This window comes from Thunnus thynnus, chromosome 16, assembly GCF_963924715.1.
Source record: "Thunnus thynnus chromosome 16, fThuThy2.1, whole genome shotgun sequence".
In the NCBI taxonomy this organism is placed as follows: domain Eukaryota; kingdom Metazoa; phylum Chordata; class Actinopteri; order Scombriformes; family Scombridae; genus Thunnus; species Thunnus thynnus.
This window is the reverse complement of record NC_089532.1, coordinates 23,842,914-23,870,456: the sequence shown is the minus strand read 5'-3', so window position 1 is coordinate 23,870,456 and position 27,543 is coordinate 23,842,914. Positions and strand designations below refer to the sequence as shown.

Below are 27,543 nucleotides of genomic sequence, written 5' to 3'. Positions count from 1 at the left end.
ATTAACAGGGTTTCCAATCCAGAAGATTCTTTCTCACATTCGCCTCAAACTTATCTCAATTTACACACAGTGTGACTGCACTAAATTGCTCATACTGCTGCATCTAATACATTACTCCTTACAAAGTGCCCTTCAAAACAGCTTACTCAACTTAAAATGTGTGTGTGAGAGAGAGAGACAACACCCTTATGTCATTTCCCTAAATCCACTCATTAGTAACACTTTCTTCCTCTCTTGCTCGCTCACACTTACACACACACACACGCAAAACCCCCACTCCAGGCTCCAGCTTTCACCAGCATAAATATTTCACTTTTTCTATCTGACAGCCAAAAGAATGGTGTGGGGACATTGTGTTGGTGTGTGCTTGTGTGTTTGTGTTAGTGTTGGACATAACATTATATGTTTCAGGATATTTGCAGACATTCATTCTCCCTCTTTCCTCTTTGGCTTCATCATTCCAAAACTGTTTCCCCATTCATGAAAAATCCCCAAATTTCATGAACATAAATTGTTTAATCTTGTTTAATTCTCCAGTCATTACAGAGGAAGTATTGGAAAGTTTCCCAAAAATATGCGATTATATCCTTTTTATTTTATTTATATATCTGTCTCATGTAAGCACCATCAGTTCTTCAATCTTCAAATAACAACAGCTGCACATAGTTCCTTTAATGGATTTCAGCAGAAGCTGAACTGTGTATCCACCAGAATGAAAATGTCGTTTCAGAGGCAACGCTGAATCTGTTGGCATGAAAAAGTAAAATTTTAACTATTGAATAAAACAACATCAGCCTTCAGACTCACCCTATAAAACCCCTGGTGTGTATCTCAGTGTTGTTTACAGTAATAAAATAGAAATATTCCCTTTTTATTCAGTTTTTGAATATTGAACATTTACAATCACTGACAGCAGGGATTGGGGGTGTCCAAAGGGAGGGCAAATATTGCACCATAATTTATTATAGAAAACAGGATATATAAAGGATTTATGTTTGTTTACTCATAAAAGGTTTCAACCTTCTCTGATGTACCAAAACCTGAAGATATTCAGTTCATGATCATGAAGACAAAAGAAAAGCAGCAAATCCTCCCATTAGAGGAGCTGCAACACAAGAATGTTTTTGCTTGAACATTAACTTGAATCATTTATTAGTTATTAAAATAGTTTCCAATTAATTTTTTGGGGAGCGACTTATCGATTAATCAAATAACTGCAAGTCTAATGGCATCATATTGTTGTGTTGTGTTGGATTTTCCTGCTTCCAGACAGGTTTATACAGTATGTCTCTACAGGCTGAAATAATCTTAAGATAATGTCAAAAATGCATGAACATTGAGCTAAAATGAAAGCGTGGAGACACAAGACTTAATTTACATTAAAAAATAATAAAATTATACAAAAAACATTCAGTTGAATTTATCTCATGCAGTCTGATAAAATATAATGGACTAGGAAAAGGTACAAAATAGAAATACTGAAGGACAATATCAGTAACTTAAAATCTGGCTGTGCATTTTCAAACAAGTGTCAGGAGTCCTCAGCTTGTGCTTATTTTTATTTTCAACTTAGTACTCTCAAGTCGTACAATCAATTTGTAATCAAATACTAATATCAGCCCCATGTGCAGTACATGTCTGGGGTGAGGCCATGACCTTTAAAAGAGACTGACTGTCACCGATACCCGAGAATCCAGCTGGGACCTCAGTAGTGGGGGGGCTGTAGTGTCTGGTGTGTGTGACAGACTGATCAGTGGCTTCCTGACACTCCAGGACGAAGCCTGTCAGCGCTGTAATCCTCTGACAAAACACACACGAAGGAGGACGCACCTGAGAAAGTAACACACACCTCTGGCCCCGAGGTCACAGCCAGGGGGAACGCCACACACACAGTCAAACACACACACACAAGCTTAAACTAGCACAAATACTGTATGATGGCTGAAACAAAGGTTTATATATCAAACAGAACAAACAGACAAGTCATGTTAAGCTTGTTTTTGACCACTTTTATTATCCTCATCATCATTATCTGAATTTCAGGCATTCATTTACAGCACAAAGGACTCACTGACTGAGCTCACATCGACCTCTCATTCCTCCTACAGCATCTCAGTAACATCACTCTCCAGAAAATAGAATTATAATTTACTTTCTAAAATAATAACAGTAATAATACACATGGAACGATCAAATATACAACAATAAATTCTTTGTATTTATAATCATAATAAGAAAAAAAACTATATTCATCTAGTTGTATGTAACATGACTGTGACATGACATAAAGACAACACAATCACTGTGGTTGCATTTACACACAACAGAGAATCTGATTCTTGAGAAACTATGTGTAGCAGATTCCTCTCGTCCATAATTACAGTTGGTTAACATATAAATGTTACACAGGAGCTCTACACATTTACATGAAACTTATCATGTTTTTATTTCAGTTTTTGTAGGTGGCACTCTTGTTTGTTCAGTCATTGTGTCTATAGCTGCTCATGCTTCAAAGTAGATCAGGAATTTAAAAATGTGTGTTTATTAATAAGGACGTGGAATTTATTTTAAAGCAATAGTTCAACATTTTGTGAAATATGTTTAATCACTTTCTTGCCAAGAGTTGAAAAATAAAAAAGACATCATTACCATTCTCATGTCTGTATGCAGAATATGAAGCTACAGACAGCAGCTAGTTAGCTTAGCTTAGCATAGAGGCTGGAAACACAGGGGAAACAGCTAGCATGGCTCTGTCCGAACGTAACAAAAGCTGCTGCCTACCAGCACATCTAAAGCTCACTACTTTACACATTTTATCTTGTTTATTTGAACGGTACATTGTCTTTTTAGGTTTTTTTGCACAGATTAAACTAACTTTAGAAGTACTGTTAGGAGGATTTCCCCCCTTTTCCAGCCTTTGTGCTAAGCTAAGCTAACCGGCTGCTGGCTGTAGCTTCATATTTTGCATACAGACATGAAAGTGGTATCTATCTTCTCGTCTAACTCTTGGCAAATAAGCAAAATAAAGGTATTCCTTTAACTTTAAATGGTTCCCATGGGGAAATTGAATAATACTACATACATTGATACATTGAGAGCCTTTGTAAAATCCTAGAATGTCATGGAAATATGATTAAACAAGGGAGCTTGTAAAGGCTTTACATATAAGATAAAGTGTGCTTTAACTCCAAAAAAAGTGCTGTTATAAATCCAGTCTCCTGTGTGTGTAAATGCAGCCCACGTTTTGGCATTTAGACTTAATATATTGATTGATTCTTCCGTGATCTGTTGATCATGTCTGTCTGTGTTCCAGTAGATTCCTAGGAACTGGCTGTCCTAAGCCAGCCATACAGTAACTGTGATCCTCTCCATATAAACAGCAACAAGTGACTGTGTGTGTGTGTGTGTGTGTTTTGTTTGAGTAAATGAAGATTATCAGTACTGTTTGGCTTATAGAGAAAACCGCTTACCTGCTCATAATTTATTATTGTCAAATTTGCTGGATTTACCCTCAGTGTGCGAAAGGAAAATAAACTCTGTGTGCGTGTGTGTGTGTGTGTGTGTGTGTGTGTGTGTGAGAGAGAGTTTTTGGACTAAATAACATGTAAACAAAATGTTAATGCTTAGGCTTCTGAATGCTAGAAATGGCAGAGCAGTAACTCAAATTGGATCTTATTTACATCTTTAAATGGGACAAAACACAGATCATACTATAAATCACATAGCAGACACAAGTATGCACAGGCCACATGTTGGCACACATACACAAACATGGGTGTACATGCACGGGCACAAAACAGGCACACAAAAAGTGCATCTCAACACAAACACACACACACACACACACACACACACAGCAGTGTGGCATCAGACATGCTGAAGGTGTATCTCTTTCACTTCAGCTGCAGCATCATCATGAGGTTAGGGTTCACAGCCACAGCAAAGAATTGTGGGAAGGGGTGGGCAGGCGGGGTGAAGCGTCTACGTATATTTATTTGTATTACATGTATTTGTATACACTGTGTGTGTGTGTGTGTGTGTGTGTGTGTGTGTGTCTGAAGGTATGGCAGTAAAACGTTGTGCAAGTGGCATGCAGGCATGCTGTGTGTGTGTATGGAGTGTGTGCAGCTTACAGGTCCATTATTTGTGCCACTGTGCTACAGTACTTAGGCTATATTTGTGAGTGTGTGTGTATGTGTGTGGTGTGTGTGTGTGTGTGTGTCTCATAGTGCTCTAGGTATGATGGTGAATGGCAGAATGGGGCTGCTGGCCTCCAGTTCCAAGGCGGTGAGGAAACACTCTGTGGCAGCGGCGGCGTTGCCCTGAGCCTGCAACACCTCGCCCAGGCTGTTCCACACGTCATGAGCCGTACTGAGGAGAGGAAAAAGGAGGAGCAGAGAAACAAAGAAGAGGAAAAAGGAGAGATGAAGGAGAGGAAGAAAAAGGAGAAAAAAAGAGGAGGCAAGAGGAGAGTTGGATGAAGAGGACAGAAAAGGGGAGGTGAGAGGAAAGGAAAGAGGAGAGAAAAAAATGAAGCAAGGAGAGGAAAGGAGATACTCCTCTAAGAGTAAGTAGAGGAGAGGTGAATCAAGTGGAGAGGAGAGGAAATGAGAAGAGGAAAGGGAGGGAGGAAGAAGAGAGAACAAGGAGGAAGCAGGAGAGGAGGTAAAAAGAAGAGAAGCAATAGGAGGAGGCAGAGGAGAGGAAAAATATTGCAGTAAGTGCTATAAAAAATTACAATTACATTTACACAAATTACAAAAAAACCCATTAAACTGGCACACACACACCCACCTGTTGACCTGCACGGCATCCCTCAGCACTTTTTCAGACAGACTGTAGCGCTGCAGCTGGTGGAGAATCAGACCCTGTGGGGCGGAAGAAGAACATTAATAGTCTGCTTGTGTATTTCTGTGCATTTTATTTCACTTCAAGTTCATGATGGTGATGATTATTTAAATCATTTACTAACTTTATGGTAATTACTAAATTATTACAGCTCACTATTCCCTCACTTGTTTCATCTTTCTTGCAACATTATATATTTAACTGCAGCACTGAATCAGTGAATCATTACCAATACGCTCTATGTGTCATGAACTGCATTACTGGCTACTTTGTCTATTGCAGGTGTTTATATATGAATTCAACCCCCTCCCACATTGCATTACTCCCCTTGAAAAGTGCTGTAAAATAGATGGTAAAGGTACATTCATTTTTTTTTAAACTAGATATAATAATATGGGTACGAGACAAGTTAAATGAATGTAGGGATACAGATCTGGTTTTAAGTATCAGGAAAACTGTTTATATGAATAACTAAAATATTTGGTAAACTTGTCTGAATGAATCCTTCAATTCTCAGGCACATGTTTTTTTTTTATTTATGTAGTCTGGAAAGTCAGCACGGATGTCAACTGGCTCTCTGAGGGTTTTATACGTCACTTCTATACACTAACTGGTTTAGCATGTTCCTGGCTTCAAGTGAATGTGCAAACAGCAGCAGACAGCCAATAAGAGAGAAACAAGAAAGACCCAGAGGAGTGTACAGAGAACAAGAGAGGGAGACACTGTTCCCTCTCTTTACAGAAGGTCTAATAGCACTGTCTCACAGGATTATGGCTAAATACAGAAAACACACAAACCCTCAGGCGCTACAGACACTGCAGGCAGATTGAAGATATGTAACATTCCCACGAGATCAAACACAAGGACAGAGCAGAGGGAGAACATGAGTGTTTTGTGTATTACCAGTCTCTGCATGGTCTTGACGTGCGTCGGGTTGATGGACAGGGCTTCTTCATACCAGCGTTTGGCCTCGTCTATGTTGCCTCTCAGCTCGGCTATCTGGCCTTTCATGTACAGCACGTTATGGGAGGTGGGGAAGAGGTTGGCGGCTTCCTGCGTGCAGGCCGAGGCCTCGGCGGGCTTCGACATGCCGATGTACACCTCAGCTGTCAGAGAGACACAGATAAGCGGGAAGAACATTGGGGAGATAAACACACTAAACCAGTGTAGCAGGTTTCCTTTTGTTTTATTAAAATGTGAAACATGCAGCAGTTCCAAAGCTCCATATATTTACTGTAAACAAGTGAGATAATGGTCAGCATAACTGGCAGCCTCTATCTGATAAAATTTAAGACTGCATTTCCCATGCAAGCTGCTCCGACTGGGACAGAGAGAGGAAATGAGTTTGAACTGTCTGCCTGTCTGTCCTGTGATTGGATGATTATATTAGCTGTGTCGCTGAGCTGGAAATGACCACCTCTGACAGGAAGCAGCTGGAGAGATAAACAGAAGCACAAACAACCTCTGTCCATGTCTCTCTGTGTGTGTGTGCATGGTGTCTGCATCTGTTTATGTAACTCTTCAGTCTGCTTATGTTTGCATCTACAAGTGTCTGCTGGTCATGCAGAAATGAGGATCAGGGCTCAAGTGTACTCTAAAGGAAATCAAATCTGGTGTGTATGCAAAGGCCATCAAACTGCTCCTGCAGGCTAATGCCAGTACATTCATTCCAACCAGGAGGAAGATCATGTGTTTCAGAATGAGATGAGACAAAAAATGATAGCTGACCGGTTGATGAGGATGTTATATTTTGGTATTTGGTGGTGTAGTAGTAATAGTAGTTTTGATAATTCAATTGCAAATACAGCATTTTAGTTGCAAACTTGCAATTTTACATGACTTAAGTTTGACATCTACTACCAGCAAACATTTTATTCTGTATTATTCGGTATGGGAAGGGTATTTCTCTATAAGCAATGTGTACAAAACACCATCTGTCAATTAAAAATACTGGAAAGACAATGATTTAACATATTTTACCACTCTGGGCAAAACTAGGCAACAAAAGTTGTTTTGAACTCATCCAGGATGAGATGTAAAAAATAATGCTGTTTTACACATGTAGCTTCAATTTAATTGGTATTATTTCAAAATCAACATCAAGAAATTTTCGCTACACTTATTTTCAGCTAATAGAGTCAATAAGGCATTCTATGACCTACATGTTTCCTTTTTCACAGTTTGTTGTCTGATACGTTTATATGAACCGCAGGATGTCACACATGTCGTCATGTTGAAGCGGGGAAAGCCCAGATAAGCCTATACTATGTAAAAGTTTTCAACTTATTAACCAACATGTGGCATGCAGCTGCCTGGAGGTGATGCTTATCAAACCACCTGTCAGATGAAAGTGACACTAACATTTCTTCACTAAAATAAAAGATCAAATGAAATTCTCCTCTAAAGTAGCATCAGAATCAAAATGGCTGCAAACAGGAAACACCATCATTATCTCATCTTGCCTTTTTTCCTCTCTCTAAACTCTATTAAAGATCACAAAAATAAAGCAAAATCATAATCTGTTGTGCCTTCACGTACTGTATGTGTATTTGAATGTGCATGCTCATACCTGCGTGCAGCCAGATCTGAGCTAAGGTCATCCAGGGGTGCAGGGGTCCATGTTTGGGGGCGCTGCTCTGCAGGGAGGAGGCTACCTCAGATAGAGCCTGCTCTACACGACTGGCTGCTATAGATGTAGCATGCACCGAACCTGAGAGGGGCAGAATCAAACAGTTATACATACAGAGCATCGGCCTGAAGGTAATAGATGGGCTTATCACTGAAGCAGCGTTAGGCAGCCATGTGCCACAGTGCAGGCTTTTATTCCAACCAAACACTACAGCAGACGATTTCACTCGTTGACCACAACCTCAGAGAGAAAAGAGGAACCTTCCAAGTGAAATCAGTGTTGTTTGGGTGAAATAAAAAGCTCAAGACTGTTGGCGCACCATGGCGCAAAGTATTTTGTTCCTGCGCTAAAGCCTTTAATCAGTCCACACCATTCCACACGCTGCAACACACAGTGTTATGACCCTGGATTAACCAGGTTAAAATGCATTAATCTCTGCACCACCATGCATAAACACTGCATCACTCTGCACTCTACTGATTAGTAATTGAGAGAAGTGTTGCTCTGATTTTGTCTGATTACATCAGGTTGTTACAGGGATGCAAAATGGCCACTGTGTTGGAACTGCAGATGCACACTGCAGGTCTGTGAAAGCAAAACATAGAATGATGTTTGTGTTGTAAACTCCCATCATGTTTTCCACATTTTTTCCATATGCTTTGATGTTATGTACTGCATATACCTAACTAATGAACCAAAACTTCTTCAAAGGCACCTCAAACCACCCTTGAAGCATAATCCACATCTCTGCTGTTTATCCATACACTCAATATGTTCCAAACAGTCTATACTAAACATGGTATCTTGTCAAAGACTTCAGTGTGATTAACCACATTTTCCAATATAAAGAGTGTTAAGAACATGCTGAGTATGCAGATGGTTGGGAGAGAAGTTGAAGTTTTTAGAAGCACCTTTAAAGGGGTGAGCGCTGTATACTGTAAAGGTAAGTTTTGGGTGTAATATCTCTTTAAAAGCAGTTCATTCTTTCCATATTTTCATGATACATTTTGACTGAAATGCTAGATTCAACAGTTTCTGAAACGATTCAAACAATGGCCATGCCCAGGATGTGTGACGTTCATTGACATAATATAAATAAACTCAAGTGTCAAACTGCTTCTAAAAGCTCTTTTGATAAATACTGACTCAACAATGATACTTTTTAAATCAACCATGATCTGTTCTGCGTGCATCTGATTATGATTAACATTATAGAATATATTCTTCTGTTGCTCAACGGCCTCATTAAATGCTGTGAAATGAAAAAAAAAGGTTTTCTTTCTTCATTAAGTTGTCTTCTTGTAGATAGCTGCAAACTCTTAAAAAGATGGGCAAAAATAGTGACTGATCTGAATAGTAACATATGCGTGTGTGTGTGTGAGTGTGTGGGTGTGTGTGTGTATTAAGGGAAATAGAAACCTACCCATGTGTATAAGGTGAGTGAGCTAAAGAGGAAAGATCTGAATATCCAAGGCTTTGTGTGTGCGTGTGAGTGAGCGAGCAAAGAGAGGAAGAGTGTGTTGCTAATAAGTGGATTTAGGGAAATGACAAAAAGGCGAAGTCTCTCTCTCACACACACGTTTAAAGTTGAGTCGCCTGGTTTGAAAGGCACTTGGTGATGAGTACAGCACATATAAAAGACATTAAGGTTGAAACATCATAACATGTATTGCTCCCAAAATTAATTTTAAATGGATGAAAATCAGAATTAATTACGCTTACAGATGTTTCAGCAGCATTTCCATTTTCCCCTACATCCGCCGTTTGGTTCCTGAATTACAATCCTCATATAAGGTGCATCACCTTGACACTGAGAGAGAAAGTGTGACTCCGCTGATCCGTCAGTGATTGCTCAAACAGAGAGAGAGGTAGAGAAGTGGGATTTTCATATGGATTGCTTTCACTTGTGCCATTTTGTGCCCCTAACAATATGCGAGTCAATCTGTCAAGATATCACTCAGTGACATTTACAAATTTGCTCACTTCCAGCAGTGACTTTAATTCACACAGCAACACATGCACAAAAGCTTCTAAGTGAATTAAAGGAATACACTGACTTGCAGAAAAAAATGCAGCTAATCACCACAGCTTAAGCTGGTTAGTGTGAGTTTCCCCTGTGTTTCCAGTATGTATAATGCACATTCCTACAGCTGCCAGATGATTAACAGTTAATCTTATATTCATAGAGTATGTATGGTGTGCTTGAGTTAGTATAAATGGCAATAAAACAACTAAACCTTGAAAATAGATGCATGTATTTATTCCCCCATTCAAACCTTCCACAATGGCTTGTTAGATAGCAATCTATCATGGCTAATTAATTATGACAGTGGCAAGAAAACTGAGATCAGACAGTATTTGTGTCAATATAATGACCCCACTTTTCTGATGATTAGTGTCACAAGCAAGAAGCTGCTTCTTGTCTGCCTCTCTGGTGTTGAATTGTCTCTCCTTTGCTTTACTGAAAAAGATAAACATGTTGGAAGTGCTTTCTCTGCCTTTTACTTCTCATCGTGCTGCATTATCACCTAATTTTTTGTTGCAAAATCAAACCTGGTGCCACACAATGTATAAAACAGTGTAAAGGGCCAGTAGAGGCTGCCATATGTCTCATTGATTTAACAATATTATCCCAGCAATATTCTGTTTTGTGGCTTTCTGTGACAATTTCTTAAAATTATGATAAGATAATGAGACAAAATACTATGAGTGTGTATGCACAAAACTGTTTTTGGAGAGATGTTCCTTTAAGTCATTGTATTCCTTTAAATCATGTACAACCAATAAGAAAAATCTGTACAATTCTCCTAATAACTGGCTGCCGACATCAAGTAAAAGCAAAGGATGTATGTACATATTTTCTTTGCGCAGATATTGTACATATATCCGAACCTCGTCGAGAAAAAGGCAGGTCAACAGGGACCGATGGATGGAACAATGGATGGAAAAAGGAAAGTCAGATGGAGGTTAGATGGCTACTTACAAACAGAAAACATGGAGGAAAAACCTAGAGTGGCGTCCTGAAGGCCGCCTTGAAAAACGGAGGGATGGGAAAAAAAAGAAAGACGATTGTTAATGATTGAAAGAGAGGAAGAGACAGAGAAAGAGATAGATATCCAAATCCTTATGATCAAAAAAAGAAGAACACAGATTCCCAAAAGGAAAAGTGTACAGCACAACAAGGAGAATTTCATTCTTCACAGTGGCCTTTTAGACCACATCAACAGAGACAGGATGCTTCCACTTGTGCCTTTTTTATACCAACTAAATCTGTTCAAAGAAGTGCTTACTTAGCAGCAAATCTGCATATTTACTGATAATAATTATGTTGACCTAGACTGAATTATCTATTAATTACAGTAAGAAACAGTCTGTAATTTTCAGTAATGGTCACAGTTTTGGTGAATTTGTATTCACCATTTTAAACAATGTAACTATTTTCCAGCTGGCTGTGAAAAATTGTGTTCAGGGAAAAAAAAAATGAAAGGAGCTAAATTATTTAACTAAATAACAACCAATATTATTCAGAGAAAACATCATTAGTGGAATAGATGGCAACAAGGAAAGACAACATAAGGTTGGAACTGGGAAACAAGACAAATTAATGTTGGCTGAGATGAAAAATTCTCACAGAGACAGAAAGAGTGGAGGAAGATGCAAAATAGGACCAAAGACAAATGGCCGAGGGACAGGAAGATAGATGTGAAGAGACAGTAATTCAGTAATCAGTGAATAAATAATTTGTTTTGAAAGGAAAAAAAAAGATCCCTACTGATCTCTAAATTCTGGCTGCATCGTTTGTGAGGGTTTGTCATAGTGTTTGAACTGTAGTATGTCAAGTGAGCAGGTGCACATTCACCTGAGTGGGTCAGAAAAATGCAAAGCAACTGCAGCACAACTGCACTCTGATCCACAACCAAAGCATCAGTTTTACAAGTAATCATGCATAGATTTAAAAGGACCATATGATCTACAGCAGGAGAACTATGTGTGACTATGAAACACATCCAAAACTCAGAACATAAGCGTTAGTCAGTTTAGTTTGAAACATGCTTGTGAGGTTTAAACAACAATTCAACTTCAAGATTCACCTTGTCTACAATCTTAGTGAAGTCAACAGACTACAACAGACTGCGATCGGTCATGTTGAGTTTTTGGGACGTCAGCTTGTTGGTCATCTTACTAGTTGAGTAATAAGGAAATTCCAAAAATGAGCCACATGTCCCTGGAAGATTCGTCCTCTTACAAATATGGATATGACATAAGATATGACCAGTAGCGCATGGTGGCAAATATTTACCAAACTTTGCACAAATATTTCTATATAACACACATTAGTGAGTCACTTCACAGACTTTATGACTCATCTCCACTAGTACGACTGTTATATTAGTTTAAAATCCAGCTAAATGCTAACTAAATTTTTACCTAAATGCTAAATAGTAGTTTAGCATTCAGCATTGCGGTAATTTGGAGCCACTATTGAGCAGAAGTTACAAACTGTCTCGTTTGCAATCTCATGAATCTGTGAGGTAGTATTTGAGAGTCCTTGATTCAAATCTGACAATGTTTTTTACATGTGATTCAACTCCAGCTTAAAGACTGAGGGCTCTGTCTCGTGCAGCGGAGTCACACACTAAGGTACTGAACTTATGCTCAAGACACAATCAGGTTAGCTGTCTGATATAATCACACTTGATCTTCTGCTTAAATGTAGACAGAAGCTATGAAACTTCACTTACACAGCCACTGATAGCTTGTCATAACAATGGATGCTCCCAGTCCAGTGATAAGATAATAACATGGTGGGCTTTACTTCCATGTATTTCACACTGACTGGACACTAGAATTAAGTACCAAACATAAAAACATATTAACGGGAAACTGAGCAACTGCAGTTTCATTAATTGTTGATTAATTAAAACTGTGCATTTGGAACTGTTGACTTAACAGACTTTTGGTAACTCAAACTCAACACAGACATGTACGACTGTCTCACACTTTCCACAGGAAGTGAAGGCTGTACTCTAAGCAACGGTGGACTGAACAGTGTAAAGCTAAAAATCACTTCACGTGGTACTTATTTCCTAATACTAGCAATAAACCAAGTTGCATCACCAAGTTGATGAGCTAAATTTTTCAATTTTGAAAATTTTTGTCTTCCTCTTTTTGTTATTGCTAGTGAACTAATATCTATAAACATACTGCACAGAGCACCAGAGAAACATGTATTCCAGGAATGGTCTCATTACATAACATCCAAGTTAAGAAATAAGCAAATCTCCCATAAACTCAGTGTGTTCTTTTAGGTCACTCTCCACACCATGCTACAGGCCGAGTGGACGTAGTGGCAGATTACAATTGGAGGAGAGCTGGCGCAGAGTGACGTGGTTGCAAAAGGAGTGAGTCCTGGTCTTGGAGGGCACAGGAGAAGGAGGAGTAGGAGTAGGAGAAGGGGGAGGAGGTAAGAAGGAGGGGTCTCTGGGAGGAGGGACAGGATGGTGAAAGATGAAGACAGGGGAGGAAGGGGAGGACAGCGGGGAGGAGAGCAAGGAGGAGAAGGTGGACATTGTGGATGGGGAGACCGGTTCAGAACCAGAGTGAGAAGAAGAAGAACCTGAGACTAAAAAAAAACAAAAACAGGAAAACACAAATAAGTGACATTAATCAAGGAATAAAGAAAGGAAAGAAACATAAGTTGCTAGTTGCCAATCTCCATACACTGTTGCCAAACTGAAACTGAAAACAAGATATCTTTTGTATGTAAAAGTTTATTATTTTTGTGATTGTGGTGACTAAATAACATTAACTGATAGATAAAGTAACCGAGCAACATGTCAAATCAAACAAACTAAAGATAGAAAGAAAAACAAGCTCATGTTGCTGAAAAATGTTGGACCAGAAACCGATAAACAAAAGGGAAAGCAAATTAGGGTAGACATCTTGTTCTGATATCTGTAGTTACCAAAAAGAATGGATCCAAATGAAAAGAGTAAAGAGAAGGTCATCTCTCTCTTTTGATGCCCTTAAAACATTGTTAACAACAGGTGATTTCACCCCAAAAAAAGACTAGAACAAGAGAGAAAATAATCAGTGTGTGAATGTATGTTTACTGAACAAACATAAGCACAACTGGATTAGTTTCATTGGATGGGTGCTGTGGGTCCCTGAAGAAGAGGGGAAAACCTTGTACGTGTGTGTGTGTGTGTGTGTGCGTGTGCCTACCAGTATCAGGGTCACTGAAGTCAGGCAGAGTCATGGCGTTGAGCTGTCGTCTGTCTGCTATGGCTCTATCCAATAAACTGCTGCCACGCCCTGAATCACTGCCACAAACACGCATGTATGTACACACGGCCACAGACACACAAAACAATTCATGCGCTTGAATGTTTTGTATTGCGTTGGTTGCTAAGCAAACATGCTCTCCAAAAGAACGAGCTAATACTATTATTTTGCTTCTGTTACCCTTTTTTCTTACTGTCTGTAAGAAGAGTATTAGTTTGAAGATCCCTTACAGACATGTTTTAAAATATATAAAGATACTTTGTGTGGAATAATTCCACCAATAAATTCAGTCACTTTGTTAAAACCTTTAAAATTACAGTTATTTATTCTCCCTTATAGAAAAATTCAGAATGTAAGAATATGCAAATATGTCAAAAGTTTAACTGCTGGACACAAGATGTCTATTACTTCACTGTAAAGTCAGTTTTCTGTGTAAGTGCATGAACACAGGTTGCACCACACAAACCAGTTCTTATGTAGAGATTAGTTGGTACTAAATATTTACACCCAGTAACTGCATGGTGGAACTGTTGTGTAAATAACTGAACTAACTAACTGACCCGTTTAAACGCTAACAGGAAATATCAAAATAGTGTTTCATAATCAAGTAAACTGGGAAGATTTTAAACTACATTTCACAAAAATAACACAGTATAACTTGAATAGCAAAAGTTAATCCAATAATGTGAGACTAAATGACTAAATAGCATTGAATAGGTTAGCATAATTGGATATTTCCCTCTAATTCTACACTGCATGAATGCTACTAACTCTAGAAAACATATTTCTCTGTGGACAGCTGCTACAGATGTTTCCTCGCCACCAATTTACTAAAGTCTTTTCTAGCTAAGACATTCCTTAAGTTTTAATGATGCAATTAGATTCAGTAAATCTAGCAAGTATCTACTAAGAACTTTACACATTAACTCATCATGGATTAAAATAAAACCAAGACAAACATCCGGATTGCTATTTGCATTTGGGGAGTGTGTGTGTGTCAGAGTACCTGGGGTTGGTAAGGTTGTAAAAGCTCTTCCATATCTGCAGCATATGTTTACAGGTAAGCAGAGCTTCCTCTGGGCCTCTACACATCGTCTCCAACTTCACCTTGGTATACAGCAGACTAGAATACAGCAACACACACATAAACACACGCTCAGCTGACCTCAATCCAGTGAAACAGAAAAAAAGACACTTTGTATGTGCTTTCCCAGCAAACCACTGTGGATATGTGTGGGTTTACTGTGGGTATGTGTGGGTTTACTGTGGGGAAGTGTGGGCAGGGCAAGCCCACACTAATCCCACGTGGACCCCATGTGGGTAAGCCTATGCGGGGCAGTTTTGCCCTTTGATGCCCCTCTGTGGGCTTTCTGTGGGCAGGCCCACCGCTGGACTTGCCCACAGAAAGCCCACACGGGCTCCCCTGTGGGATAGCCTGCAGAGCCCACAGCACTTTTGCCCTTTGGGGTCACCGTGATAGTTTCCCACAGAATGACCACACAGACCCCCCTGCGGGTTAGCCTCTGCAGGACCCACAGCAGATTTACTTGTTCAGGCCCAATGAGGGTTTTCTGTGGGAAACCCACTGTGGGCTTGCCCACAGAATTCCCACACAGACCCCCCTGTGGGTTAGCCCGTGCAGGGCCCAAAGCAGTTTTGCCCTTTGGGGCCACCATGGGGGTTTCCCGTGGCATAGCTACTGTGGGCTTGCCCACAGAATGCTGACACAGGCCCCCCTGTGGGATAGTCCGTGCAGGGCCCAAGGCAGTTAACCAAAAGGACTGTAATGTAAAATTTAAATCTGTGTTTGTGGTATGAAACATATCAGTTTTTGTCACTTTATTTGAAGAGAACTGATTGGCTGTAGTTCCTGTCACTTTTTGTTAAAAGTTTTGATCTGCTGAAGGCCTTTTGATTGTTTTTCTCACCCTAATCCCAGCAAACATGCCCCTTTGAGGCCTGTGTGGGCCACACTATGGGGCCCAGGTGGTGCCCCAGTGGGACAGCCCACACCCAGCCCAAAGTGTGGGCTGAGTGTGAGCCCTACTGAGGTCCACTGTGGACCCACAAGGTGCCCCAGTGGGCCCAGGTGGGGCCCACACAGCCCACCTGGGCCCACTGTGGGCCCCATAGTGTGGGGCCCACATGTGCCCCGCATTTCACGCCAGTAACGGCGCCCACAGTGGGCTGCCCCTGCGGGGCTCATTTTATTCCCACAGTGGCCCCACATGGGTCCCAAAGGGCCATGTTTGCTGGGTTGAATCGAGTGTTGTGTTGGTGTTTGTGTCTTACTTGAAGTTCTCGGGGTATTCGGACAGGGCCATCTCTATAATATTGAGACCGTCGTGGTAGTGTTTCTGTGCAGAGAGCAGCAGGGCCAGCAGATGAAGGGAGTGAACATCATCCCCTTGAAGCTGCAACGCCTGTCGAACATATCCTAGTGCCTCTGGAATCTACATACACACACAAAAACTACAGGTTTTCACTACAGTTGGGACACAAAGCACCATGTAAAGTGACAGATGTATAATTCCTTGATAGTTGCTGACTTTCACTGTCTGATATTCACACCTCAAGCTTCCATGGTTTTGACATAGTGATTATATGTTGTATTACCTGTCTGGACACAGCCAGCTGCAGTGCCAAGTAGAAGGCTGCTAGATGGTCAGTAGGAGACAGACTCTGAGCTCTAAACAGAGAAAGAGAGATTTTATGTTCAGACATGCTGAATAAAAAAACCTTATAAGATTAGATGAAACTTTAAAGAGCCCTGTGGGGAAATTGAGTTGCTGCAGTATCAAAAACCGTGAAAGAGAAGCAAAGACAGTAATGTGTAACAATCAAACCAGAGGATATTTAAACATTTATACACAAGTAACAACTGTAACACTATATTAATAAGAAGAATGTATGAGTAAAAAGCATGAGAGGACATATTGCAGCATTTTAACAACGTGATAAAATACAACCACATGTACAGAAATAGTCCTAATGTTGAAAGTATATGTGCATTATAGTCTTGTTCTAATATATCCATCACTATCAGAACATATTTATAGAGAGAAGTTGCCTAAGGATAGAAATGAGTGCCAAGTCATATACTGTGTGCACAGATGAAAAGCTGTACAGGCAGACATAAGGTCAAACAATAAAAAACAAAATGCAATAGCCTTGTAGGGTAGTAACTTTAAACCATTCCTTATTTAGCTAGAGTGAAAAAGGAAGTGGTGCTGTGACAAACAGTGCTTGAGGGAGAGATGAGTGTGAAAGAGAAAACAGAGAGCAGGATGGCTCAGTCCCAACCTCTGGAAGGCTCCCAAAGCTTTCCTCTGGTACTCCTCCTGTGTGCTTCGCAATGATGCTAAAGAGGCGCAGAGAGAGAGGAGCAGAAAGACAGACAGAATGCAGTCAGGCACACTATGTATTAATACAACATCAGTGAAACAATAAAACAATATTTAAGAGAGTCTTTCAAGTCTTGAAGTATCTCTATGTGAAAACATCAGATAGGGAACAAGATCAACACTTAGTGAAGTTTTAATGTTAATTCTGTCAAAGTAAGAAACAACAACAAATCCCAACTAGGGATAATCATCCTGTCTTGTAAGGGTTAGATACACACACACACACACACACACATGCTTACCATCAGTGGCTTTGAGGCTGTAAACCAGCCCAATGGCCAAGTAGCCTTTGGCTCTGAACTCAGCTGCTTTCTCTCCCATATCAATCACTGTCTTTGCAAAGCACTCCCCCTCATCCAACTGGATTGAGTAGAGAGATACGTAAAGAGAGAGCATGGAGAAAAATGGGAAGAAATGAAGGGGTAAAATAGGAAAACAAAGGTGTCCAGTAGGGCATTACAAGATAAAAAACTGACTAATCTGACAGTGTATATACACAGAAGTGCATCTAAAGTCAACCTCACCAAAACATCTGTGATTTAGGGATAGTTACACACATCAAGCTGTGTTTGAACTTATGGCTGCAGGACGGCCCTTACCCAGTGCAGGGGTCCGATACACAGTTTGACAGCCAGCAGCGGGATGGTGGGGTCATCGGGCTTTAGACGAATACACTCCTTAAGAACTTTAACAGCACGAGCTGATTTCCCTGCTGCCATTAGCGACAAGGCGAGCTGGTACCACAGATGGAACTCCTCAAAGGCAAACTTCATGGCTCTCTCCAAACACTGGAGATGTAGGAAATGGGATACATTTTATTAGTGTTATTAAGGTATCTGTAAACTTCATGTGGTTGAAGAGCAGATTAGATTGTAATAAAAGAATTATTTGTTCAGGGACATAAATGTGATAAAGAACTTAAGTGTAGTGTAATTCCATGTGGGTGTACTATGGGCTTTATCACTTTTCACAATCATTATGATTGCAATAAGTTATTCAGAACCATGACTGTGACTATGTAGCCCATGAGGTATTATTCACCTCTGACAACATCTCGTACTGCCCTCTCCTGCCCAGAGCTATAGTCAGCAGGTCGTACACCACAGAGGCAGACTGTAGGCTGATGATGCGATCATTATTGTGTTCAGGGATCCTGCTCAGGACAGCGTCACGGTTAGCCTGGAGTACACACAAGCAAAGATATTAATATAGAAACGACTCTCAGTTCCAAAGCCAAGTGTGGGATTCATTGTTTTAGAGAGGAGTGTGAAATATTTTCCACTGAGTGTTGGCTCTTACCATGGACTCACTGATGAGGAGCAGCAGCAAAGCTTCTTCTGTGTTCTCCTGAGGGCAAAACAGACTGAGAGAGAAAAATGCAGAGAGTCAGAAAGATGGAGTTGGAAGGAGAAAAGGAAAAAAAAAGAAGAAAAAGTGACAAGAAAGAAGATGGAGAAAGTACATTGGCAACAAGATACTTTTGGAGCCACGTTGGCCATTTTCCACTATATTCCCAGTTCAGCATCAACCAAATCACATTATCACTTACTTCTCTCCCGAGTACATTCGTGGGCGTCGGCTTAAGCTGTAGTTCTTGCTGTGAGTGTGTCCTTGCCGTGTGTGATCATCCAATGGTGACACGGTGGGTGGGTCTTCCAGAGGAGACCAGTAACTCTGTTCGCACATTCCTCTGAGCAAGATCTCTGCAAGCTGTCTGGCTATGGTCTACACACACACACACACATACATACACACATTTGGCAAAGATACTCTGGCACCAACAGCGCAGTCTGTTTACTTGGGGCTTACTTTGCTTCTAATATACAGTACTTAGAATACAGTTATATTAACATTCATTCCATTGTATAAACCGTAATCTGGACTCTTTATTCATCATGTACAAACAAGATCAATTATTAATCCTAAGGTTTATGTTTGCCCTTAACGTTTCTTAAAGTTTTTCTCACAACTTGGAAATATTAACATTCTACAGATTAAGGCATTGTGTAAATAGTTTGGTATTAAAGGGGTAGCAGCATCATGTTTAAGTAAGCCCAACAAGAAGCTGGAGGAAAGTGAGACGTCGACATCTCCCATCTGTGACCTCACAAAAGCCAACCTGTAAACCCATCCCTCACCATGCGCAGGTTCTGGGTAGTTCTGGTCTCAATAGCCCGAAGGATCTCTCGAAATCGGCCCACACCGTGTGTTAGGTTGCTATGGCAATAAAGACAGGAAACAGGACAAAAAAAAACAACATGTGGAATCTTCAGTATGTGTACAGTACCAGTCATTAGTCTGGACACACCTTCAGATTCACTTGAATGAGAGGGTGTGTGTAGCATCACTATCAGATATTGCTTTGCACCAGTTTCAAGATGACACAGCAAAAGTCTGTCTTAAGGTGATTTTCTAACGCCAAGTAAATAAATCCCCAATATTAACATTCACATATCTTAGGACTTTGATCTTTGTTTATATATATATATATATATATATATTTTTTTTTTTAGTTATTTCATGCTGTGTTAGGCAATTTTGAATGCTGGCTGCTCCAAATGAGGGCAAGTTTTTAAAGGCTGTTACACCCAGTAATTATGTACCATGATGTGGGTGAACTTCCTGTGTGATTAAGTCTTTATACCTGACACTAGGTTATAGTCTCAGGTATAAACACTTAATCACACATGATGATTAAGGAACAGTGTCTACATTTTTTAAGTTCCTTCTCTTTCCCACTTCTGACACTGAGATGGATTGTAAAAAAACAATGCCCTACTACTGGGCAAAAAAACTAAAAAGAGCTGACATGGCCCTGGAACTATCTCTGCTGTATGTAGAACAACAGCTGCACTCTGTACGAAACTTAAATGTGTTGACACTTTTCTGCTTTTTTCCACATCAGCATTTTTGCAATACTATAACTGTGAAGTGGGTGGAAAATTTCCTCCGGAGAAAGACTTGTTGCACACACACACACACACACTTCTAAACTTAAAAACAGTTCAACTTTTAAGGACAATGAACGTGCCGAATACAAAAATATTTTTTTCTCTAAATGTTGTCTTTTTTGTGGCTCGGTTATGACTCACACCGTCTGTATCTGTCCATCAACACCTGTCTTGTTCTCTCTTACCCATTCTTGAAGTGGATGACATGGGCTCTCTGCAGGCCTGTCTCCAGGAAGTAGCCCAGTTCCTGTTCCTGGGCCACTGGGCCGGGCTTTGGGCTGCGGTTTTGAATTCCAGCTGACAACGCCTGCAGAAACATACAGAGATAAAGTAAGAAATAAAAAGACGACAGACAACATAGAAAAAGTACTGCCTTAAATCCCCCTAACCTACATTTATGATGTCTTCTATATAAAACATTGAGTAGAATGGTCACAAATCTGTCAATGTATGTCAATGTGGTTACAGTATATTTTTAATAGCAATGCAAAAGGTTAGTTTTCTGCAAACAGCAGCTGTGCAAATTAAACTAAAAACAACATGCCTTCCTAAGTCAGTTGTCTGTGTACCAGCTACGTTTTTATGTTTACAGTAATGTCTGATTGAAAATTTCTCAGTTTTTCCGTAGCTATGGTGAGAACTGTCAGCCTTCAGACTGATCAAATTTAGTTTATTTATATGTATAAATCTGGACAATAAATTCTCAAGGGAAATGCAGGCTCTGATATCACTTTCTAAAGGTAGGATTTCACAAGATATGAATTGGCTCCTTAAACCTAACAGACATTCTCCAAATAAAGAGGAAGAGATTTCTTTGTCAGTTGGCTGTCATGGGCGGTAATGCATTAGTCAGACTTCCAAACTGTCAGCAGAATATTCACCGCACACCCACAAGGATTGCATAGAACATGGGAGTTCAGACGATAACAAGATATTTGATGAATGCCTGTTTTATCAGATAATTGTGTCAATTTAATTCACTGAAACACTCACACACACCTTTTCAGCCTCCTGCAGGTAGAGCAGAGCGATGTCTCCAGACTTCTCATAGCAGGTGATGATTTCCTGATCTCGATCCGTTGTGCTCCTATTGGATGAAGGAGATCCAGTGTTCTTATTGGACAAAGATGGAGAGGCAGCTGGGACTTTCTCTAGACACAGACCTGGGGGAGAAAGGGAGAGAGAGCATTTAGGGTGACAGAAAAAAAAAAAGTGTGACCAAGGACCAAGAAATACAGAGTTTCAGTACAATTGTTTGTGCATTTTTTGTACACTGGAAAGATCTTCTTCTCTAATGATTGCTTCTCTGTAGATTTTTTATACCCAGTAGAGATGATATCAAACCTACCTACAATTCAAAACATAATCAATAATTTATAGTTGGCACATTGATATCTTATCAAACATTTACTTGCGTTCGATTGGCCAGAGAAATTGTACTCTGTTACACAGACAAACTAGAGAAGAATGAAAATAATGAAGGATAACGCCACCTGAATATTAATTATTTAAGGACAAACAGAGATGTCTGATGTGTGTATGTGAGCGTCGATGCTTAGTTATTGCGGTTTATCCTGCAGCTGTTGATCAGCAGTGACATTGTACTCCCACCATGTGGTGCAAAGCAGTACTGCAGAGATTAGGGCTGATTGGACTGATAGTAGGTGAAGTCAGGTGAAGAAAGATACAAGATGTAAAATGATGACTGGTTTTGTGTGTGTTTCTACCTTTAGTAGCGTAAGCCTCTGCTATCATAGACAGCCTATAAACAGGAGCTCCCGCCAACTGCATGTCCTCCATGTTCACCCTGCTGTAGTGACCTGTCAATAGATCAATTATATATCAATGAGTACATCAATCAATACACAATATTGTACATATACAATCAATGGCACTTTTTTTGATAATGACATTATGCAGTGAAAAAATACAAAATATTAGTAAACCAGAGGAGTGTGTTGGCTACCTAAAGCATCTCTGTATTCTCCCTCCACATAGCAGAGTTTGGCCATGAGCAGGCTCGCTTCCTGGAGGTAGTCCGCCTGGAGGACAGAAAACATAAATCTGCAAGGTCAAAATATTAAAAACAGGATACATCTTAAGTTTGGTTCCCATCTTCAGATCTTTATGTGCGGATTTTGAAAGGCTTGCATGAGCCACTGTTTTTTTTGGCACCAAAAGATCTGATAGAAACAGAAATCAATTTGTATAATAAACGATATACACTCAAGAATGGTTTACAAATTGTCTACCAAAACAAGACAGGCATTCAGTTCATTTGTCAGTCATCTCTCCATCCAGTTACCTTGAGGTTTCCTCTGTCCAGAGCAGCAGTGAGGTGTTTCCTGACCTCCACCAGTTTAGGTCGCGGGCCCCTTGGACTGGCTCCCTGTTTGATTGGATTCTCCTTCAGGTACGTCTGAAGCTTGCATTCCCCCAACAACAGCTCCCCTAGGTCATCTACACACACACACACACGATAAGAACAACAATCGTGAATCTACAGTATAGCCCGACCAATGTAGGATTTTTGAGGATGATACAAATATTGCTATCTGAGAGTTTAAAAATCTGATGATGATAACATGAATGAACATTTTTTGAATATGTTTTTTGTAACAGTTTCAACCAAGAAATGTACAGGGCAGGATATTTTACAGTTGAAAAATTAACTTTTACTACTCCCTAATGAACTAACTATAGAATACTGACACTTCAATATCCTGTCATTTATTGACAAACACTCCAATACTAACATTTGTGCAATGAGCTACTGATTTATCGGTTGGGCTCTAATCTACAGCGTACCTATTGGTCCACAACCATTTAACAGGCTTGAGGTACATAAAATATAGTCAATCTTGGATCAATCTGACAGTTTAAATCAACCAACCTAAAGCCAATCTAAGGTAGATTAGAAATAAATCTAAGAGCTATATGATTAGTTGACCACTATACACGGTACTAACGCCAATCTAAGATCAATCTACAGCCAATCTGAGGTCTATCTAATACTGACGCTGCACCTGCTGTGCTTATAAACATACCAGCTAGAATTATGTATAGCCTTATATAGGAACAAGCTTCTAAATTGTGTGTGTTTAGAGGTTCAAAGGGTGAAATAACCAGTAATCCTGTCACTGATCCCAATCAGTGACCAGAGCTCACAGTGCTCATTACATTCCATAATGGGAGCTTTTTTTCAGAAGCTTCAGAAATGGACTGAAACTGTAAAACACATAACAAAAGCAATAACTCTAAATTGTTTATATTTATTCTATTCTAATAGTCACATTTATTCAATGTAATAACTACATGCCTGAGCATTTCTCACCAAGATGAAGATTAAGACATAAGACAGAAATAATGTCAAAGCTTTCTGAAATGATTCCACTGAATGTCAGCAGACCTTGGTCCCAGTTGGGGTCAGAGGATTTTAAACTTTGACTCACAAAAGTCTTTGAAATAATTGGTTTCATCCAGCAATTACACAATGGAACAGGAGCAATTCCTCTAATTGCTTCCTTGGCTGTGGTTGCTCACCTACATCTTTTTTCCCACATGAGATAGAGCTCTTAATGTTTGGCCTTTACTTTCTGGAGTAATCTCTCAGCAACTGGTGTTTGGCTGCTACAGCTTTAATAACTGTATTACACTGTCATACGGCTATCTTGACAGGAGACCAGGGACAGAACAGCAGATCAATCACACTGAAAGTCTTCATGTTAATGAAATGCATTACCCACCATTCCTTGGCCATTTGCAGAGGTGGTAAGATAGAGTACATACACACCAGCAGCAGAAGAGAAACTACAATACATTTTCAGCATGACAGGGTCTGGATATTTCTCAGTTTGGAAAATCCATTTGTGAATTTTTATCTCTTCTAATTTGTTTTGTCTGTGTTCCATTATAGGCCTCCTGTTGAATACATAAGTCTGTATTTGTTGTTGTATGTCTCTTCTTGTCATGCTTTGTATGTCCTGTCAATCACTTATTTTGCACTTCCAATTAAACATAATAATAATTCTCTTAAAATCTGAAAAGGGTGTCCGAGGCTATGTCAAGAAGTAAACTCCCTGTCTTTTCTTTTTTACCCATCACTGTATTTATAGAAAGCATGACTTACAATATGTGTGACAATAATACAATAACAGAAAACAATTTGGCATCATAATGAAATATAGATAACATAAAGGACATGACTTCACTTTCAGTGTGTTGATACAGATCACTGCAGATGAAAGTAATAAATAAACAGAAAAGGTGGGCAATAAAATCAGATTCCTTAAAATATTATTGGAGCATATTGATTGTATGTGCACATTGCACAAAATGAGAAAATGACCACAGCTTTGTGACTGACAGTATTTGTTCATTTTTACCGTTCAGCATCAGCAGAACCAATATCACAGTAAAAAATCTGCCAATTTTGAATGTGCTGCTGCTTTGGAAAATGTGTGCGCATCCTGGAGCAAATGTTAACACATGTAATTAAGATCTAGATTGTTGTGGTATATTCAGCATCAGTAAAACCCAATAGTGACTGTTCTCCTTCAGTAAATAGACGTGTTGTTATTCGCCCTCCATTGGTAAATTTGATGGTGGTGAACGCAAAAAGTGCACCAATGTGTTTGTTGCTGTATGTCGATGATTATCAAAACTTGTCATACAAGTCAAGCAGAGACAACATTTGTAAAATGACGGATTCATGAGAGGAGTTCAACATGACGGGAGAGAGAGAGAGGGAGAGCTGTCAGAGAGGAACTAAAGACAAGAGGGAGTTCTCCATGTCTTATCATCACAGTTTCTCAGTACATACACACCAAACAGCCCCAAAAGGTGGTAATATCCCTAGTGAAAAAAAAGTCTCCCCCTTGACCTTTGCTAGCTAACTGGCACCGTGCTGTAGAGCTCCCCGCACCGGCTGCCTCTGTCAGGAAACACCGAGGACTCACACCGGGGAGAGGGCCCTGTAACACACACACATCTTTCTTACCGTTGGATATTAGTTTAGCCGAGAGCTGCCGCACTAACTCCGGTATCTTATCCCACTGGCCCTCTGAACGGCACCGCTCTATCTCGGTCTCCAGCCGTGAGCCTGACTTCCTCGCTGTCATTTTGGGACCAAAACACCTCAGCAGAGGATCCCTCACAGTCTGCTACGTAGCAGCGTCAAGCTGACGCAGACAACAGACACAGCTTCCGGTCACTGCTTTCGAAATAAATCTTTGATTATCGATCAGAATCATCTTTATGTATGTTTACAAATACGAGGAATTTGACTTGTTGTTGTGGTGCATAATAGTCAAAAATACACACAAAATTAAAGATAGAGTCTGTTTCAGTGGGGGTCCCGTATGGAAGTTTTTATTGGACTTTAATAGTTGTAAGCCACAGAGGACAGTCCACAAATGTGTACCATGATCAACAAATATCTCACTATCCACAAACATGTTTTTTTATTTGTGTTGTGTAAAGTCATATCCACAACAATATAGAGCGATGTGCAAATATGCATAACGTGCACATATTTTAATTTCAGATAAAAAATTCTATAGGTTTTACAAATGTAAATAGTTTCACCACAAAAATACATGTGAAGTGATATTTACGCATTTTTGGATCAATTTGTAGATGTGAAAGGGTTTTGCACATTTGTTGTTCGCTTCCTGTCAGTTTGTGGGCCACGTGACATGTGTGACTTCCCTCCTATTTGTTTGCAGATTTTTGTCCAATTCGTACCGCAGCTGACCTGTAGGAAACATCCACAAACGTGAGGTGCAGTTACCAGCTACACCAGCAGGTGGAGACACTCCCTCTCATGAGCTGACAGGATTACAGTCTGTACTGGAAGAAGGTACAGGTCAGAGGTCAGTACCGTAGACACAGGTCAGATGTTGGTACTGTAGATACAGGTTAGAGGTCGATAATGTAGATACAGGTCAGACGTCGGTACTTTAGATATAGGTCAGAGGTCAGTACTGTAGATACAGGTCAGAGATAGGTACCTGATGACTAAGTGCTCCCCCACTACCGCTACCACCACTGCAATGTCTGACTGTAAATTTTGTCCTTGGCAGTAGCTGTAGAGCGAGTGCACACAGCTCTCATGTTAACTGTAATGCTTTTGTTTTGTGTTCACTGTCTTTCCATTTACTGACTGATTCAGTTTGCTATAAATCCTGAGCTTTAGGGGGAATCATTTCACTGTACAGTCACATTTATATCAGACGAATACAGCACTTACAAAAAATACCATTTATTCATATTCATATTCTTATTTTGTCTGTCTCACAATAGTATTTCTCTTCTCCCTTTTATTTACACGCTTTACAGTACGTGGACATTTTTATTTTATGTGGACTACTGTGCTGTCTACCTCTGCTGGAAGCAATATGAATTTATCATATTTATGACTTCAAGGAGTATCCGAGAGAAAGATTTGCAGCTCGATACCTGTGAGCTGTTTCTACTTTTCAAATACATAAACATAAATTACTGTAGTGAGACAGCAATTTAAAGTTTTTCATTAGCCTAAGGTTTTTTCATAATTCTGACAAGTAAACATTATCCTAGACGAGGTATTTTGGGACATTTTGTTTAGTGTCTTAATAGTTGTTCAGTCACATGTCAGAATACTGTTAGTAAGGAAAGAGTGCTCTCAGGTAGAGTTGGAGTGTTGATCTGACAAAACAGGACATATGAAGAGGTGAGCATGACCGTTAAGAAATTATAACAGGCATCAAAGCATCAACAGATTGGTAAACCTGAATGTGCTGTGTCATAAACTGGTCACCTACAGCATGAGTGTGTTACAGTAAAAGAAGTATATTTGCACTTAGCACATTATTAGTAATTAATTATTAAATTATAATTAAGTAATATTAGGCTAATTTAGAGCTGCAACAGTTAGTTAATCAACAGAAATCAGTGTACCAGTGTGTGTGTGTGTGTGTGTGTGTGTGTGTGTGTGTGTGTTATGTTGTGGAGTAAAGTTTGGCTGATTTTTGCCTTGGTGTTTGCCTCTGAGTTGTTTGCCTTTGTGTGTGTCCAGGATCACCTGTGCTCGCCTCTTCCTCGTGTCACTCCTTTGGAAAGGATTTCACTCTGCTGACCTGCCTCCCCTGCACAAGCCCACTTCATCATCTTTACCCTGTCTCAAGTGCCTGCTTTTGGGTCCAACTAACATAAACCATTACATTCTGTCTTACTGATGGCTGGCTGACTTTTATAGCTGGGAAGAGATTGATTAAGCATCACATGAGACCAACCCCACATGTGAGTGACGGTGCATAGCAGCCTTATTTGTGCTGTCAGGACACATTGCCCCGAGTCGGGTAGTTTGTTTTGTCATGTCACTTTTGCAGAAGTATTGTGGTACAATTAAATTTTATTTGTATAGCGCCAAATCATAACAAAAGTC

At 39.9% G+C, this 27,543-nt stretch overlaps 1 protein-coding gene across 4 annotated transcripts; it reads right to left on the bottom strand.

Annotated features, from left to right (window-relative positions):
* Nucleotides 1-1,988: 1,988 nt before the first annotated feature.
* ttc7b (tetratricopeptide repeat domain 7B) lies at nt 1,989-25,318 on the bottom strand. Of its 4 annotated transcripts, XM_067613256.1 has the most exons (23): nt 25,117-25,318; nt 22,423-22,577; nt 22,084-22,159; nt 21,845-21,937; nt 21,117-21,280; nt 20,303-20,424; nt 19,305-19,383; nt 18,716-18,891; nt 18,466-18,529; nt 18,208-18,345; nt 17,766-17,954; nt 17,409-17,526; nt 17,066-17,123; nt 16,379-16,451; nt 16,055-16,215; nt 14,769-14,885; nt 13,703-13,800; nt 12,837-13,100; nt 10,461-10,508; nt 7,418-7,558; nt 5,752-5,954; nt 4,795-4,868; nt 1,989-4,371 (listed from the first exon to the last, which is right to left on the bottom strand). In XM_067613256.1, exons 1-23 carry the CDS (start codon nt 25,235-25,237, stop codon nt 4,224-4,226), a joined length of 2,880 nt encoding a protein of 959 aa, XP_067469357.1. In that variant the 5' UTR covers nt 25,238-25,318; the 3' UTR covers nt 1,989-4,223. The 4 variants fall into 4 exon arrangements, with proteins under 4 accessions (XP_067469357.1, XP_067469358.1, XP_067469359.1 ...); XM_067613257.1 differs by lacking the exon at nt 10,461-10,508; XM_067613258.1 differs by lacking the exon at nt 12,837-13,100.
* Nucleotides 25,319-27,543: the final 2,225 nt, after the last annotated feature.

What these genes read in the sequence shown, in the direction of transcription:
- ttc7b (XM_067613256.1), bottom strand. Translation starts at nt 25,237, where the DNA reads ATGACAGCGAGGAAGTCAGGCTCACGGCTGGAGACCGAGATAGAGCGG. An exon ending in AGAGGCTTACGCTACTAAAG is followed by an intron (nt 21,281 to 21,844) that starts GTAGAAACACAC and finishes TTTCTCCCCCAG; the next exon opens with GTCTGTGTCTAGAGAAAGTC. An exon ending in TTCCTCCATGTTTTCTGTTT is followed by an intron (nt 7,559 to 10,460) that starts GTAAGTAGCCAT and finishes TGCCCCTCTCAG; the next exon opens with GTTCGGTGCATGCTACATCT.